At 35.9% G+C, this 17,562-nt stretch overlaps 1 protein-coding gene across 1 annotated transcript in view; it reads right to left on the bottom strand.

Annotated features, from left to right (window-relative positions):
• LOC141814603 (ADP-ribosylation factor GTPase-activating protein AGD3-like) overlaps window positions 1-17,206 on the bottom strand; it is a 28,167-nt gene extending 10,961 nt beyond the window's left edge. The window contains exons 1-6 of the mRNA XM_074702541.1: window positions 16,777-17,206; window positions 15,543-15,619; window positions 3,528-3,628; window positions 2,963-3,033; window positions 2,068-2,130; window positions 1,866-1,910 (exon numbers count right to left, since the gene is read on the bottom strand). Coding sequence (XP_074558642.1) covers window positions 1,866-1,910; window positions 2,068-2,130; window positions 2,963-3,033; window positions 3,528-3,628; window positions 15,543-15,619; window positions 16,777-16,821 — 402 coding nt within the window. The 5' untranslated portion in view covers window positions 16,822-17,206. The remainder of the gene's footprint in view (window positions 1-1,865; window positions 1,911-2,067; window positions 2,131-2,962; window positions 3,034-3,527; window positions 3,629-15,542; window positions 15,620-16,776) is intronic.
• Window positions 17,207-17,562: the final 356 nt, after the last annotated feature.

The raw sequence follows: 17,562 nt of genomic DNA, 5'->3' as shown, positions 1-17,562 counted from the left end.
TATATATACACAAATATACGAATATAAAGGTATCTGCAGCCACTATGTACAACCACTATATACTGGCACATCAGTTCCTTTATTTCATCAGTGGATTGAGATGTAGCCACCATTTGTATATGTTTATTTGATATTTTGAATCTTGGCTTGAAGCCATTTACTTTGTCTTTAAAACATTTAGAATTTCATAGATAAAATTTGTCTGAGAGAGAATTTTAACTCCAGTATTCCAATTAGTTAAAAGTCAATCATCCTCAAGGCATTGTGAGAAGAAGCACAAAAAAATATAGAAAAGAGAGAATAAACAGAATCAATCAAAGAAGAAGATCCAATTTGTGTGGTTTAGAAATGTTGCCTACATCCAAAACCACATTGAGAGCTACCTCAAAACAATAATACAGAAGAAGGTTTTCTGCCTTTCATAAAGAGTTATGGAATATGAAACTGAGTTGAGTCACAAGTGAAACTGGGTCTAAGTAACATAAAAACTGCATCTAAAAAATCATCTTGTGGCCTACCAACTTGCATAAAAGTGAAAAGTAAAGGCTCCTCTGGGTCAATGCCCCTACATCCTGACATGGACTTTGCTTTTACATCCCTAGCAGGAAAATATATCCCACAACCTCGAAAAGAGTGCCTTGCCTCCTGTGGCCTTAACGAGATCACCAATGAGCTTGGCCTTGTATGTGCTAATGCAGCATATTGTGCAGTGCATTACTCAGATTCTTCTGCAGTTCAACTTGGAAGACCAAGAGATCAGTTGTTAGCTCTTACAGTTAAGATATAGATGTACTATCTGAGAAGAAAAAATTGAGCAAGGTCCGTAAATGTAGGCTGAAAGCATCCTTATGTCTTGAGTATGCTTAGTTGTCCAGTTACACATCAGGCATGAACCCCACAATGCAAGGGTCGACAAGGAGACATGGTAGCCAAAGGGAAGAAGAAGATGTAAAGGCTTAGAGTGCCAAGATCATGGGAACCCTAGGATAACTTTCTTGCAAGGTGTCAAGTTCCACGCCCAAATATTTCATGCAGATAGGCAAAAAATGGAATAGTATCATAGGATTTCAGCAACTCGCAGTGTATAGAGTAGCCAAGGTAGTTTTATAGAAATGCATGCCGCATTACTTCTAATCCTTAAGACTCCAAAATGAATAGATAATTTAAATAAGCAGTCCTAAATGATGTACATATCTTCTTTCCATTCCCGGGAACTACAATCCCCATAGTAAACAAATCCCATCATCATAATCATCAAGTCTTGTTAATCTAACTATTTTGGATTGGATATGTGGACCTTATTTTCATTAAACACTGAATCATAAGTAAACAATCACCAAATAAAAGTCTATAGGCAACGAAAATATGTACATCAATGATAATTCAATCAGAAACATACAAAAGGAACAATATTAAGTATTTTTCTCTCTTCGGCCTCTCCTACATGACACATGTAAGCACACTAGAGAAAGATTCACAGTATTGGGTCTATTAAGTTAAAATAACATATAACTAATTTATTTTTATAACAAAAAAAGAGAAGAAGAAAAAGGAACTTAGTATGAATATATTATATATGTGACCTAATTATAGGATTACTGAAAAGATGACAAGGATTAAGAAGAAATTATGAGTTCTTCAAAATAAAATAACAGAACTGAATATTATTCCACATGGAACGGTTGCCAGTCTGTATCAGTTTCAAAGATTTTCACATAGGGAAAAAAGACCTTCCAAAGATTATGATTCCGTATGCAAAGGATAACTGAAATCAAGAGTCCAGATACAGATAATGTCATATCCAAATGGGAAGGTTTGGAAATTGACTTTGACTTCCAATATCAAATGGAGGCATACATACACACCTGATCATATAGTATGCTAGCCTTATCAAACCGTTTGCGGGCTTCCTGAACAATATGATCACAATTTAGGTTAAACAAAACAACAGAAATGATGAACTAGCATAGCACAAGTGTGTACAATAAGTGTGGAGCAAGCTATCATTTAAGAGAGAATATGCTTTCTCCATCCAGTTTAATAATCGCAAAGAGGAAATGATTATACCTTAACATCATGCAAATCCATCTCCACAAATTGGAGCAACCTGTCATTTAAGATATGCTCAACCTGGATTAAAGGGAGAGGAGAAGGCAGTCAGTGTTAGCAAGATGAATATAAATAAGCAAGCAACCAGAATTTACTAAGATAAAAAGTATACCAAGCTGAGTTATCATTTATCAAATGATTATCATGTGACATAATGCAGCAAAAGGTGATAACGCTCACCCCGAGAAATCATAAAGCTGCTTTTTAGATGACACCAAGAACTGGTGCATTATGAAACAAGAGAAGTGCCTCTATGAGCTTTCCAGGTAGGCACACAAATTTGTTAAATGAAAACAATGATTATTATAGTGACAAAAAAGAAGAAATGCAGCACCACCTGCTGCATCATAGTGAGCTTCAACCACTCCGTAAGCACAATCAACAGGTAAAAAATAAAATAATAACAAAACACTTGATGCTTCATTTCATATCTACATCAACTCAAAATCTAACAGATGTAATGGAAATTCATTCCTCATAGTCAAAAATTTAACATCTCCTGATATTTTATGTTTATTTTGCATAATCTTGTGTGGTTCATATAGCTATTGCCAGCAAACAGTGATGCATAAACAAACTTCCAGTAGCAGCTCACTCAGTTGGGGAAGGTATAAAAACCAAGATCATTTAAATATTTAATATTAAGAAGGCATATTGAAGGTCTAGGCATGCTAATATAGTGCTAGTTGGCTATATTTATGGACAGATTGGCTTGAAGTAGCACTGCACATGATCAACCAATTATTTAGCCTCCACATGAAAAGAGAGTGTAATTAGCCTCCACATGGAAATAGAATATACTTAACCTCCATATGGAAAGAGACTATCTATGACAAGAATGTATGTGTCCTACCTGCGAACGTAAAACCTCTTTGTAGGTTCCTATCTCTCTCAACGCAATCGTAAATTTGGTCATAACAGGCCCTGAGATACACAGCTCATTAGAAATCAAATAAATATCTGATTCTTAATCTGTGTCACAAAATATATGAACAACAAACGAAAGGAAATAAAACATGGTAACACCTAGTACCAACTATTTTATTGGTAACAAAAAATCAAATCCAGAGAAATCAAGTAATTTCATATACATAGCCTATGCAAAATCATGACAGCAACAAGTGAGAGCAAAAACGTATAGAAAGGAACTATAGTTTTTACAAAGCAGGAAAGGGTACAAAAAAAGAATCTAATATAAAATAAAAATATATATTCTTAGTTTTTCCCAGTTAATATTGAATTCCCTGGTAAAAAGTGAAACACATGTACAGCAGACACAAGCTCAAAGACATCGTCTTGTAAAAGAGTACTTGAAATTTGAGTTTATCACTGAACCACAGCCAAGAAGAGGCTCCCACTAATAAAATGAACCATCAGTTGCTCAAAATAATGTCGATAAGTAGACAACATGAACAAACCTCCAAAAGCCACACTGATGGGATCATTATGCCCTCCTCCAAACATTTCGAGAGAGCTTGCAAAAGCAATATCCCCATCATATCCTTCTCCTAGTCCTTCTCTGTAAATCAAAAAAATAATCATAAAGAACAGAAGGCAGAGAAAAACTGAAATTTTGAACTAGACATCTTTGCATGTAAATGAAAAAATTAAAGATGACAACAATAGAAATGCAGATCCTCAAAATTGCTATAGAAGAACTTTGCCCATTGATTCTGAGCCCAGGATATTTTCTTGTTTGGGTTTGCGATTTAGCACAAAGTAACATAAGATGAAGGGATAAGAAATAAAATTATGAATTACTGGATTCAAGATTTTAAATCTCAGTTTGATGTTGATCTCAATCGCAACACAGAATGATATTATTGGCAACTCGTATTGATACGAGTCAGCAACAATCTACTATGTTGACCTATATTTTCTATACAAATTTGGATGAATACATGAATATCTAGACTTAATGTTAAATCCACTATAATTTCTAACTCTTCTTTGTTGGTGCTGGAAGCACCACAATTAACCCAAAGTTTTAATGCATGACTAAGTATAAAGTTAGGTTTGTTGAGACCTAATACTCTCGTGTCAAGTGAAGCAGGTTATTTGATAAGTGCGAAATCCTGATTGGGAACTAAGCAAGTGGTTAAGTCCTAGTGAAGCTAGGCAAGTGCAAAAGTCCCGATTGGGAACCAGGCGGTTGGTTAAGTCTTGGTTGGGAACCAAATAGAAAAACCCTAATTGGGAACTAGGCAAAGCAAGTCCAAGCAGAGTCAACAAGGAGCTGAAGCCTTGATAAGCAAATCCAAGTAGAGTTAGCTAGGAGCTGAAGCCTTGGTAACCAAGTCCAAGTTGGAGTCAGCTGGTAGCTGAACTTGACAAAGCACACTGGATAAATCAGTTGGGAGTTGAACATCCAGCAAAGGTATGCACGAGTTAAGTTACATTCAATATCCTACTCATTACGCGTAACCAATGTAGGGAAGCCAATACTCAAGATTTCCAAGTGACCAAAAGGAGTTTGGGCGACTGGATGATGATAACCCTCGATTGATGGACTCAGGATTTATTAGGCGATCAAAGAAGAGACGGCGACCGCAGAGTCCGGGCGACCAAAATGCTTCCAAGAAACGAGGATGACGAGATCCGGTAATCCAAACGAGACGGTCAAGATGGGATTTGACCAAGTTCTAGGCGTCCGAAGGGAGTCCAAGCAACTGGAGACCGAGGACAAGTTATCCACAGGATAAAAGCAACCACATCAACTATATCCAGGCGACGGGGAGAGGATCCAAGTGACCGGATATGCTCCAGGCGACCGGATCCTACCACGTCAGCAATCGGTGGAGTGCTATAAAAGGAGTCTCGAAGCAGAGCTTTAAACAACAATTCTTGATCTGACTACTCTCTGCTCGTGCTCTTCGTACTTCCGCGCTTGCTATGTCAACGACACGCTGTAATCTTGTACTCAAACTTCAATTGGCAACCATTGCATAACTTTTATTTATTTTGTTGTCGTATATCTGTATGTTTGTGCTTACTTTTTTAGATTTTTTTCTGTAAGGTTTCTCCACCTCTAAAGACTTTATGGAAAATGTAAATTTAGAAATAAGAATCATATTAGTTGTATTGTTCGTGTCTGCTTCTGCTTTTGTCTAGTAATTATATGATCTAATTGATTAAAATATTATTCAATCAAGTCTGCTATTATTTGTTAAAATTGCACGCATGTTAGCCTAGTGAATCAACATCTGACTAGTTTGTCAAAATTGCATGCATGTTATTCTCTATTATTCATTACTTGATTGTTAAAATTATTGAATTGTTACTTAAATTCTTTCCATTGCATAACTCTGTTAATTTCTATTACTTACAATTATTTTTGAACGCAAATTAGCTAGTAAAATTTGTAACGCTATTCAACCCCCCCCCCCCCCTCCCTCTTTAGCATCGAGTTCGATCCTATAAATTGGTATCAAAGCTAGTTAAGCTAGTAGTATATTAGGAAAACTCAATTAGGTGCATGTATAAGAAGGGTAAATACCCTATCTGGTGCATCTAGTCAAGTGGAAGTAGCCGAAAATACCTCACCTCATTCTAAACAAGTTAGACCAAGGGATTATACTAAAGCTAGTCAAATTTAAAGTTCTTACTTTGGTGTTGTCTTATAAAAGGGTCGTTGTTCCAATACCTAAGAAGGTTACTGTGTCTCACCACGGCATGGAAACTAAGTTAGGAACTTTTTATTTAACTAGCTCAAAACAAAACATGAATCTAACTTTGGACGAATTTTACATTTTGAGTCGGATTAAACCAACTTAAAATAATTGATTAAATCTGAGCCTAACTTAAGCCAAATCCAACCTTAACTACAACTTGAACAAACTCAAACCAAACCACAACCTTGACTCAGACCTTAAACATAACTTAAACAAACTTGTACGTGTTTTTTTTTAACCCAAAACTTGCAAGAGTATTGGAGAAAATGTTTTTTCAAGAGGGACTCAGCACAACTCGTCCGCCACTTTTCAATGGCAAAAGTTTTGCCAATTGGAAGAGAAGGATGGAGTCAATCCTCAAAATAACTCAAACTGCTAGAAAGTCATTCAAGAAGGGGTCGACCTTGTTGGGATTGTCCCGGTGCAATGCACATGTTTACACATTTCGAAAACGTATGCAGCGGAAATATACAAATAATTAAGACTAATTATTACACAACACACGAATGCAAAACAGAAAATAACACATACAAGACATGGCATGAAATTAAAATTTTTGCAGAATAATAAATTATTCTAAACGTGTACCTCGCGGATGATGACATTGAGCGGAGTTGGAATCAATCGAGCGGTCCTCATCGAAGTCTCGCCTCTATTGATGATCAACGCCAAGCTCTCGTCTGGACGGCTTCGGAAGCCACGAGTCGCATCATCATCTTCGATACTAGCTAATGATCGATGACAATCGAATCGAGAGAAGCCTTATTCTAGAAATCACGCAACAACGTTTGTCGCGATCGTTCTGGGGCTTTCTAACTATCACCGGAAATCATATTCCCGGTGTAGTTTTCGATGATCAACCTTTGATCCCCGATTTAGGACAATAATAGGAACCTTTCCGACAAGGATGGAATAATCTCCGGAAGCTTCGCAAGCTTCCGAGAAAATGCTGGATAGTCGTCGAAAGATCGAGGATTAATCGGTAACGGCCAGACAACCTATCCAATTATAGGAAATATTTCCGACGAATGCACAGAGTTCCGACGAAAAATCCTATTACAATCTAACGACAATTCCGACATTGACGCGGCGACGACTCCACTCCGGCAACCAATCCGACAGCGGCTCTGTTCCAACAAACAATCCAGCAATAGCCCCATGCCAACAACCAAATCGGCACCGTAACCCTAATTTAGTGCGGCAATAGCAAACAACATAAAGGAAGAAACCGGAGATCTTATCAGTTAGCCTCTGTCACCAACCACCACAGTCAGACACCGCCGTCCTGCCACCGCAGCTAGGGACCGAGAGAAACAAAGCACTCTCAGGAGTGGCCTTGATCGACGGCGTTCACGCGAAGGAGATGCTTGGGCTGGCAACGGCTCTTCTCTCGACGAATGGCGAACGGTGTGGAAAAGAAAGCAGGGAAGGCGGCGCTTGATTCCGGCGATTTCCCACGCAAAGACGGCAACCGATCGGGAAGAAGATAATTGGCAGCGGCGGCTAGGGTTTCTTCCTCCTCTCCCACGCTTACGGTTGGCAAAGGTTTCGGCGTTCCACATAGGTTCTCACATGGAGGAGAAAGACGCGCGAACAGGGGTTGGGGTTTCGCCTCTCCAGCAGATGGCTAGCAGAGGGCAAAATCGAGGAGGGGTTGGCGGTGCGCGACAGGGCAACCCTCCACCAGCATTAGTCGCGATCTTTAAAAGAGATCGCGACTATTTTGGGCAAGCGGCATCGGGCAAGGAAGACTAAACCCGAAAACCCTAAAAACTGGGTTCAGCATTGTTACTGTTGCGAACCAAACCAGACTGTAGCAAATCGAACCAGGTTCATTTAGGGTTTACTGTAGTAAACCGGGTTCAAAGCTAAATCGTTTGGTTCACTAACCAAACAACCTCCGATTTAATCCAAATCAGTTTTGTTCACTTCGTCTTCACAAGACGAAGCTCATCATCTCTTCCGTTTTGCCAAAATGTCTTCCATCACGAGCCAAACCAAGTTACTTCAATTTGGTTCAAAATCGAATCATTTGATCACTAACCAAACGACTTCTGATCTGAACGAAATCAATTTCGCTCATTTCTTCTTCATAAGACGAATTCCATCATATTGTCCTTTGTCTGGTCCAACCAGATTTTATTTCTCTCGTTTTGAGAATCTAATTCTCAAACTCGTTTTAAATCCTTCGAAGAACTTGTAGTGCGTATAACCCAATAGGTTCCCGATTATGTTGGTTGTTCACAATTAACCATTAATTACGGAACGATCATGAGTGGCATCTAGTAGTACATCATGATCCCCAATTGATCAGAAAATCAACGATTGATTCCAGAACAATTAACCCTTCAACAGCTACACTGAATCGTGCCTTGTTCCTTTAACCGTCTTATACTCGTTTAGTTTAGGACATGATCTATGGTCGATCCCACTAGGCTGACTACGTCACACGTAACCCAAGTTGCTTTCTTGTCTTGTGGATTAAAGTTACTTGTATATGTGTCCAAAAGTGCCTACTCTTGACATGTAATGCTTTGGCCAAAGACTTTTAGTAACAATCCTGACAAGTGATCGCAGGATATACGTCTCCTTTTTCAAGGAGCGGTGAATCCTCTATGGGTTATTCAAACACCTTCGGGCACTTCGACTTATATCCAATCATCTCGAGTTCACACCTCCTCGAAGATGCTTGCTTAAGATGTCAAAGTATAAGCCTTCATGACCAAGGTGACTTGAATATCGCAAGTCAAAGGAAATTCGCACTTAAGCTGCACTGAGATCTTCATTGACATATATATAAAACCATATGAAGTCTCAAGACAAGTCACTCCAATGAGTTGGTTCCTTTAACCAACATCCATGTTTAACTCTCAACATCCAATGTCTCCAGTAGTAAGATCAGCTGCTTGGCTAACCAAGGAGTTTAAACGTGCTAGTCTCGACAGAATCAATGACGTCCGTGCTCATCAATTCCTCGACTATGGATAATTTCAATACATTCATAATTGCACATGTAGAGATGCTCACGAGTTGTGATCCAATCACAAATTCTCTCATACTATGAATCATATTGCGGGCATTCAGTATTTGAGTTTAAGATCCAATCAAACACATATGGAATGTGCACTCAAATAGTGAATTGCTATTTATCTAATAAATAGTATAACTGTAAGGCGATTGTCTTATAACATTTCTCAAATCTAACAGACCTTCCCAAAGACTCAAAAGGTAACCTATGCGGGTTCAACTTATGGACAAGAAACACTAAGCAAGCAGCTCAGTCAAACGCAAAAGCAACCAACATCATCCTTTGTAGTTTAACTCGAGCTCAAGTTAAGAAAGTTGGACCATTTAAAGATGCGAAGGACCTCTGGGAGAAAGTAAAGGCCCAAAACGAAGAAACTGAGCTAGACCAAATATGCTACACCTCTCTCGTAGCCAAGACGGACCCAAACATCTTGGCAAATCAAGTTTAACATAAATGGATGTTGGACAGTGGATGCTCCAAGCACATGACCGAGAACAAAGACATGTTTACATCACTCAAGCTAAAGGAAATGGAAACTGTTTGCTTTGTGAACAATGGGAAATTAAAGGTACTCGGGGCAGGTAACATAAATTTAAATTCAAAATTCTTTATTAAGAAAATCTTATATGTTGAAAATTTAAGTTTTAACCTGCTTAGTATTAGTCAATTATGTGATACTGATTATAAGGTAAAATTTTGTTCTAATAAATGCATTGTCAAGTCTATTGAAGAACCTGAACTAACCCTACTAGGAGCTAGGAAAAATAATATTTACACTATTAGTTTATCATCTTCCTCACACACGTGCTTCATTGCACAACAAGAGGAAACTAGGCTATGACATAGGAGACTGTGTCATACTCACTTTAGACACAATAAAAATAAGTAAAAATGGCTTAGTTAGGGGTTTACCAAAGTTAACTCAATCCGATAACCTAATTTGTGATGCATGTAAGAAAGGTAAACAAATTAAGTCAACTCACAAACCAACTAACTCAAGTCAAACTACTTGTATATTAAAACAAATTCACATAGACTTATTTGAAAGTAATAAAATTAAGTCATTAAACGGTAGTCAATATTGTCTAGTAATAATTGATAAATTTTCAAAATACACTTGGACATATTTTTAAAAAGTAAAGATCAAACATTAGAAAAATTAACTCAATTTATTAAACAAATAGAAAATGAAATGAATATTAAAATTAAGAAAATAAGAAGTGATCATGGAGGAGAATTTGATAATCATGACTTTGAAAAATATTGTTTAAATAATGAATACAAACACAAATTCTCATGTCTAAGAATACCACAACAAAACATTCTAGTTGAACGAAAGGATCGAATCCTAATTGAAGCAGCTAGAACCATATTAAACAAATACAACCTACAAACATACTTTTGAGCAGAAGATGTTAACACAGCATGTTATGTTTAAAATAGAACACATATTAATAAATTATAACAAAAAACATCTTATGAATTATTTTACAATAGAACCCCCTCAATTAAATATTTTAAAATATTTGGATGTAAAATGTATATCTAAACACTAAAGATAACCTACCTAAATTCACAAGTAAGATCAATGAAGGAATTTTCGTAGGTTATGCAACAAGTAGTAGAGGTTATAGAATTTATAACAAGAAAACTCTTAAAATTGAAGAAACCTCAAATGTAACATTTGATTAAAAAAACTTAACAAAAACAAGTCAACAAAATCAAATTGAAATTATTAAGGTAAATAACAATAACTTAGAAAGAATTAGACATGACCTAGATGAAGATCAACCAAGAACTCAACAATTTGAAAATCAAAGAACAACTAGGATCAATGTTAACCACCCAATTGAACAAATTGTAGGAGATCTAACTCAAGGAGTCCAAACTAGATCTGTCACTCAAACTCTAAGTCAAATAGTCCTGATTTTTAAAATAGAACCAAAATTTATAAATGAGACTTTACTTAATCCAAACTAGATTATAGTCATGCAAGAAAGTTAGCCCAATTTGATTAGAACCAAGTGTGGGACTTAGTACCTAGACCAAATGATAAGAGCATTGTAGGCACATGATGGATTTTTTTTAAAAAAATGAAAAAGAGAAATTACTAGAAACAAAGCTTGTCTAGTAGTCCAAGGGTTCAGTTAAGTAGAAGGTTAGACTACAACGAGACATATACCCCTGTAGCTAGACTTGAATCAATTAGAATGTTATCATCCTTTGTCGTCCATAAAGAATTTAAATTATTTCAAATGGATATAAAATCAGCCTTCTTAAATGAGTTCATTAAAAAGAAGTATACGTAGCTCAACCCCTAGGATTTGAAAACCTAAATAGTTCAAACCAAGTTTTAAAACTTAAAAAGACATTATATGGAATAAAACAAGCTCCTAGAGCTTGGTATGAAAAGTTGTCTACCTACTTAGTATCTAAAGGATTTAGATAAGGTAAAGTTGATCCAACTTTATTTATCAAAACTTATAATGAAGAAATTTTTATTGCTCAAGTGTATGTAGATGATATCATATTTGGGTCAACTAGTAATTCATTTATAAAAGACTTCAAAAATACTATGAAAAGTGAATTCCAAATAAACTTAGTAGGAAAACTCAACTATTTTCTAGGTTTACAAGTCAAATATGCTAAGGAAGGAATTTATATCTATCAAACTAAGTATGCTAAGGAACTAATTAAAAGATTTGAAATGGAAAACTCTAAAGACCTAGCTACTCCAATGGTCCTAAATGTAAAATTAAATAGTGGCCCAAGTGGAAAAATTGTTAACCCTAAATCCTATAGAAGTGTTATAGATGGACTCTTATACCTAACTATTAGCCGACCTAATATACTTTTTGTAGTAGGTATGTATGTAAGATTTCAATATTGTGTCAAAGAATCACATCTAGCCACAGTAAAAAAAAATTCTAAGGTACCTACAAGGAACTTTTAATGTAAGATTATGGTATCCAAGAACAAGTATCTTCAACTTAGTTGGATTTACTGAGTGACATTACGTTGGATGTAAATTAGATAAGAAAAAATACTAGTGTAAGTTGTCAATTTCTAAGACAGACCCTAATTAGTTATACTAGTGGAAAACAAGATTGTGTGGCTTTATCTACCACAGAAGTTGAATGCGGCTATGGGTGGATATGTAGCTCAGCTATTGTGGATGATGAACACATTAATAGATTATGGACTTAACTATAAAAAGGTTCAAGTTTTGATTGATAATATTAGCATCATTAATCTAACTAAAAATCATATGCATTACTCTAGGACCAAACATATAGAAGTTACACATCACTTTGTTAAAGAACATATAGCAAATGATAACATAGAACTCCAATATGTTGAGTCCAAATCTAACATAGCTCGCATATTCACCAAACCGTTAGTCCAAATCTAACATAGCTAACATATTCACTAAACCCTTAATAAAAGCTAAATTCAATACGCTTAAATGAAGACTTGGATTATGTAAAACAGACTAATTTGAACCCTTTTTGTTAGACTTGTAGTTGACTTGTTTGACTTATCTATGTTTGATTATTTGACTACCAGCTTGTTTGTTAGTTTACTTATTAGTTCATTTTACTTAATTAGTCTGTTATACATGTTAATTATTACTCCATGTTTAAACTCTTCAGGTTTATTACTTTTGACTCCCTAAACATGCATCCGTTTTTTTTATTTCCTTAACTTTTTAATGTTTGAAAAAGAGGGAGGAGAAAGAAAATTAGAGATTTTTATAAACTCTTTTAAGTTAGTAAGTTTGATAAATGCTTTTGAAAATTAATTATTGGAAAGTTAAATTTTCATTTTAGAATTTTTGATAGATGCTTTTGAAAATTAATTTGTGGAAAGCTAAATTTTTCGAGTTTTTTTCCCTTTAACATTTTTCCTTAAATTCTTTTTGGTAAACCATGTTTTAAAAAGGGGAGTTATGATAAGGGGGAGAATAATTAATGTTGATGTTCATGTATGGCTATATACAATTTCATTTTATTTCATACTTAGAATATCATATAATCTTTGTTTTCTATTTATTAACTAACTTTAACTTAGTTTTCATACAATCAAAAAGGGAGAGATTATTGGTACTAGAAACACCACAATAAATCTAAAATTTTGATGTATAACTAAGTGTAAAGTTAGGTTTGTTGAAAGTTAACACTCTTGTGTCAAGTAAAGCAAGTTACTTGACAAGTGCAAAGTTTTGATTGGGAATCAGGCAAATAGTTAAGTCCTAGTGAAGCAAGGCAAGTGCAACAGTCCTAGTTGGGAACCAGACGGTTGATTAAGTCTTAGTTGGGAACTAAGCAGAAAAGCCCTAATCAGGAACTAGGCAGAGCAAGTCCAAGTAGAGTCAGCTGAGAGTTGAAGCCTTGGCAAGCAAGTCCAAGCAGAGTCAGCTAGGAGTTGAAGCTTTAGCAACCAAGTCTAAGTTGGAGTCAGTTGGGAGCTGAACTTGATAAATCTCATTGGATAGGTCAATTGGGAGTTGAACATCCAACAAATATACACACGAGTTAAGTTACATTCAATATCTTACTCATTACGCGTAACCAATGCAGGAAAGCTAAAACTCGGAGTTTCCAAGCCACCGGAAAGAGTTCGGACGACTGGATTGTGATAGTCGTCGATTGATAGAGTCTGAATTTACCAAGCAACGGGAGAAATGGCAGGAGATCGTAGAGTCCGAATGACCGAGATACTTCCAAGTGACCGAAGATAACAAGATCTGGTGATCCAGTCAAGATGGGATTTGACCAAGCTCTAGACGACCAGAGACCGTGGACGAGTTATCCACGGGATAAATATTGCAGCCACATCAACTATGTCCAGGCGATCGAAGAGGATCTAGGCGATTGGGATCTTGCCACATCAGCACTATCCAGGAGATCGGATATGCTCCAGGCAACCAGATCCTGCCATGTCAACAATCAGTGAAGTGTTATAAAAGGAGTCTCAAGACAGAGCTTTGAACAACAATTCTTGATCTGACTACTCTCTACTCGTGCTCTTCGTGCTTCCACGCTTGCTACATCAACAATATGTTGTACCCTTGTGCTCAAACTTCAATAGACAGCCATTGCGTAACTTTTATTTATTTTGTTGTCATATATCTATATCTCTATGCTTACATTTTTAGATTCTTTTTTTGTAAGGTTTCTCCACCTCCATAGACTTTTTGAAAAGGAGAAATTTAGAACTAAGAATCATATTAGTTTTATTATGCGAATCTACTTCTGTTTCTGTCTAGTAATTGCATGCTCTAATTGATTAAAGTATTATTCAATCAAGCCTACTATTATTTGTTAAAATTGCATGTCTATTAGTCTAGTAAAATCAACATCTAACTAGTATGTCAAAATTGCATGTTTGTTATTCTTTGTTATTCATTACTTGATTATTAAAATTATTGAATCGTTACTTGAATTCTTTCCGTTGCATAACTCTGTTAATTCCTGTTACATAAAATTATTTTTGAACGCAAATTAGCTTGTAAAATTCATAATGCTATTCATCCCCTCCCCCTCTAGCGTCAAGTTCGTTCCTACATTCTTTGTCCCTCATAATTTGCTTCATTTCTGTTAATTCCTATTACATAAAATTATTTTTGAACGCAAATTAGCTTGTAAAATTCATAATGCTATTCATCCCCTCCCCCTTTAGCGTCAAGTTCGTTCCTACATTCTTTGTCCCTCATAATTTGCTTCATTTAAATTATACCATTTGAACCTTTATGGTTTCGGGTTATTTTTTACCCATTCAAACCAGCACAATGTTTTGGAAACTTATGATATTTGCCAACCTGGCCTAACTTACAACAAGAAATCCTAATCCTTTAAGAATTTCATAAGTGATCTTGGTAAAGCCACATATAAATCACAAAGGAAAGGTAACTAGCTTAATTTTTAGTTTGTATGTTTACTTTTGCTTTTGGAGATTCATGATGAAACATCTTCATTTCAGTGGGAAAAATGGTCTAAAAACTCTAAACAAATATAATTTTCTCGTCATAGAGTTATAGCTTCAAAGAAATTAGAATTTGAAACTCAAGATGTCATAATATGTTTTTATTACTAGTCATAGTTTTAGAGCTTAATAATATTGCAAGAATGACATATTGGCAAAGAGTAGAAAAAGGCATGTGATTGATAAAATAGTAATAAGAATGACATCGCCCTAAAGAAGGATAAAGAAGCATACATATGAAGAAGTGTACAGGTAGTCTCAACTAAGAGACAATTCTTCCTTTTCGGTTAAGCATTCTATTGTAAGTGTTGCAAGTGTAAAGGTAGTAAAACTGATGAAGAATACCTAGACCCAAGAGAAAGAAGGTATAGAAGAAACAATCCTTAGCATTGCCACTGTTAAGATCCTTAATACCAAACCAAAGTGATATCCGTTGAAAAGGAGAAAAATAAAGAAAAAGGTTGAAATCTTCTCTGTAGGAGAGTTCCTTGTAGATTTCCACCCCATGAAATCAATCTGTAAGTCAATCAGCAAGCCAGCAACTCCACCTAATGAGTGATAATAGGGAAAATTGTTAAGGTTCATCCTACCTAGGTAATCCTTTCTGCATATACTTGTAAATTTTACACCTTAGACTATGCAGTATTTAGCAACTGTGATGTGATCCTTAACTTTCTTGTGCAGACAACAAACAAGGGTAGGAATAAGAAACAACAAAAATTTCAGCAATAACATAAATTTGCACATACGTATATTTTCGACATCCTTTATAAAACTTTATGCATCTCTCCCTCAATGATTCTGCACTTTCTTCAAGTGATTGAATCTGTTTATCATGAAGAGAACCCAAGTAAGAAAGAATAAAACATAATTCCCATAACAATGATTATCATACTAAAACAAACCACATGCTATATCTAATAAAAAGTATGATGCAAAATATACTTCGTGCTAACTTTTAATATATGACAAACATAGCAAAAGTTTGAAATTATTGCTCATTCAAACAGAATATTACTTTTCTTCTCCCTGAACAACTTGTAAGTGTTTATATTGATATAATTTTAATTTTGATTGTGGATTTGTACAGGTAACTAACACAACTGAAAAAGTTTGAGTTAATTCAGAGGTTTTATATATGAGATTAAATTTCATAGCAGAAGTGAGATGCCAAATTTGATATTAAACTTAATGAAACAGCAAGACTGCAAAATGAGTGTTAAATTTTTTTAGAAAAATGTTTGAAATTAAAAGTTGACCCCTGACTGAAGCACTAAATGCCAAATAAGGCTCTTTTTCATCTATTTTCAATGTTAAAACATTCCAGAAGGTCATTTGTCTTCAATTCTCTCAAAATATGGCACCATAGAAGCAGTGCATTGAAAATGGAAAAGACAATAATTGGCATTGTGTCTAGTATCCCTTTACCAAGTTTCGTTAATATGATTAAGATACATATTTGAGAAAATGTAAAATGTCGTTGAATAATAGAAAACTAGGAGTTCTTTTTATCAGAAATATTTCCGGTTCCAACCATTAAAGTGCAAAACAATAAACGAGCAGGAAATTTATTTTGTTAAGAATATGCTAGCGTTAACTGTTCAAATCACTATAAATTAACAGTAGGAAACAAAAAAGTGATCCAGTAGTAGGCATGTCCAAGTAAGGCTTGCGTCAAGTGTCACATTCTCTTAATTCTCTTGTTTTTATTGGATAATACAAATAAATGATGCAAACATATGCCACCAAATCTACAGGTCAATAAGTTGCAATCACCATAATCTAACTAAACTTTGGTGGAAGCAATTATTGACATTAGGTCGACAAATCGAGAGGCAAAGAGCACGTCAACTAAGATTACATGAAAACTAGCTGTCGAATACTCTCGAATAAAGAAGAAGCATTCCCCTGAAGTACCAAAGGCGTGGTCTTTCGAACAATACTCCAAAACACAAAACGCGGAATCAGCTAAAAGGTAAGCACCTGCTTCCGGAACATTGGGGAATCGTCGAGCTTGGTGAAATACATAGTGAATTCGCGCGATAATTGCTCCCTGGAAACGCCGCCAAACCTTCTGCTTGCTCCTCCTCCAAAGACACCGAGATTCTCTCACAGCTCGAAAATCCAATCCAGCTCGAACTCCCCCGTCATGAAACCACCTTCCTGGAAGAGAAGACACTCGCCAAGTCCCAATCGCATGCAGCATCACGAAACATCTCCGCACGTTCTCGATCGCGACTCCGCCGACGGATCTCCCGCCTCGGCGACGCGAGCTCTTCAGTTCCGAGCTCGACTAAACCCAATAGATTGCAGGCCCGCAGCAGCCGAGAAGAAATCGCGAGAGGGACGAAGTGGGCGACACCAGCACGATCGAGGCACGAGACGCAAAGGGAGACGAAGAAGAAGAAGATGAAGGGGGGAGGACAGAGAGGAAGGGGAAAGCGTGTGAGAGAGAAGTTTGAAAAAGAAAAAGAAAAAAGGAAAAGGAAAAAAAAGTTTTTTAAGTTTTAATCTCCGTACTTATGATTATAATTAGTGTGCTTAAAGGTGGGTGCGTCCGTGGGTGCGATTTGTGAGTGCGAATAGGTGGAAGAGGTGGATGTACCTGACTAACCGGTGCGACTAAGCTGTCGTTAACTATGAATTAGATAGAAAATTCATTATTACTTGTTCTTAATTTATTTTAGAAAAATAATAACGATTTATATCACAATGAAATTATGTTAACTTTAAACCACAGTAATTTTTTAAATTATTAGACAGGTGATA

This window comes from Curcuma longa, chromosome 21 (genome assembly GCF_044706935.1).
Source record: "Curcuma longa cultivar G26 ecotype Majalengka, Jawa Barat chromosome 21, ITB_CL_G26_1.1, whole genome shotgun sequence".
Lineage (NCBI taxonomy): Eukaryota > Viridiplantae > Streptophyta > Magnoliopsida > Zingiberales > Zingiberaceae > Curcuma > Curcuma longa.
Note: the sequence above shows the minus strand (reverse complement) of the source record. Positions and strands in the feature narration are given on the sequence as shown.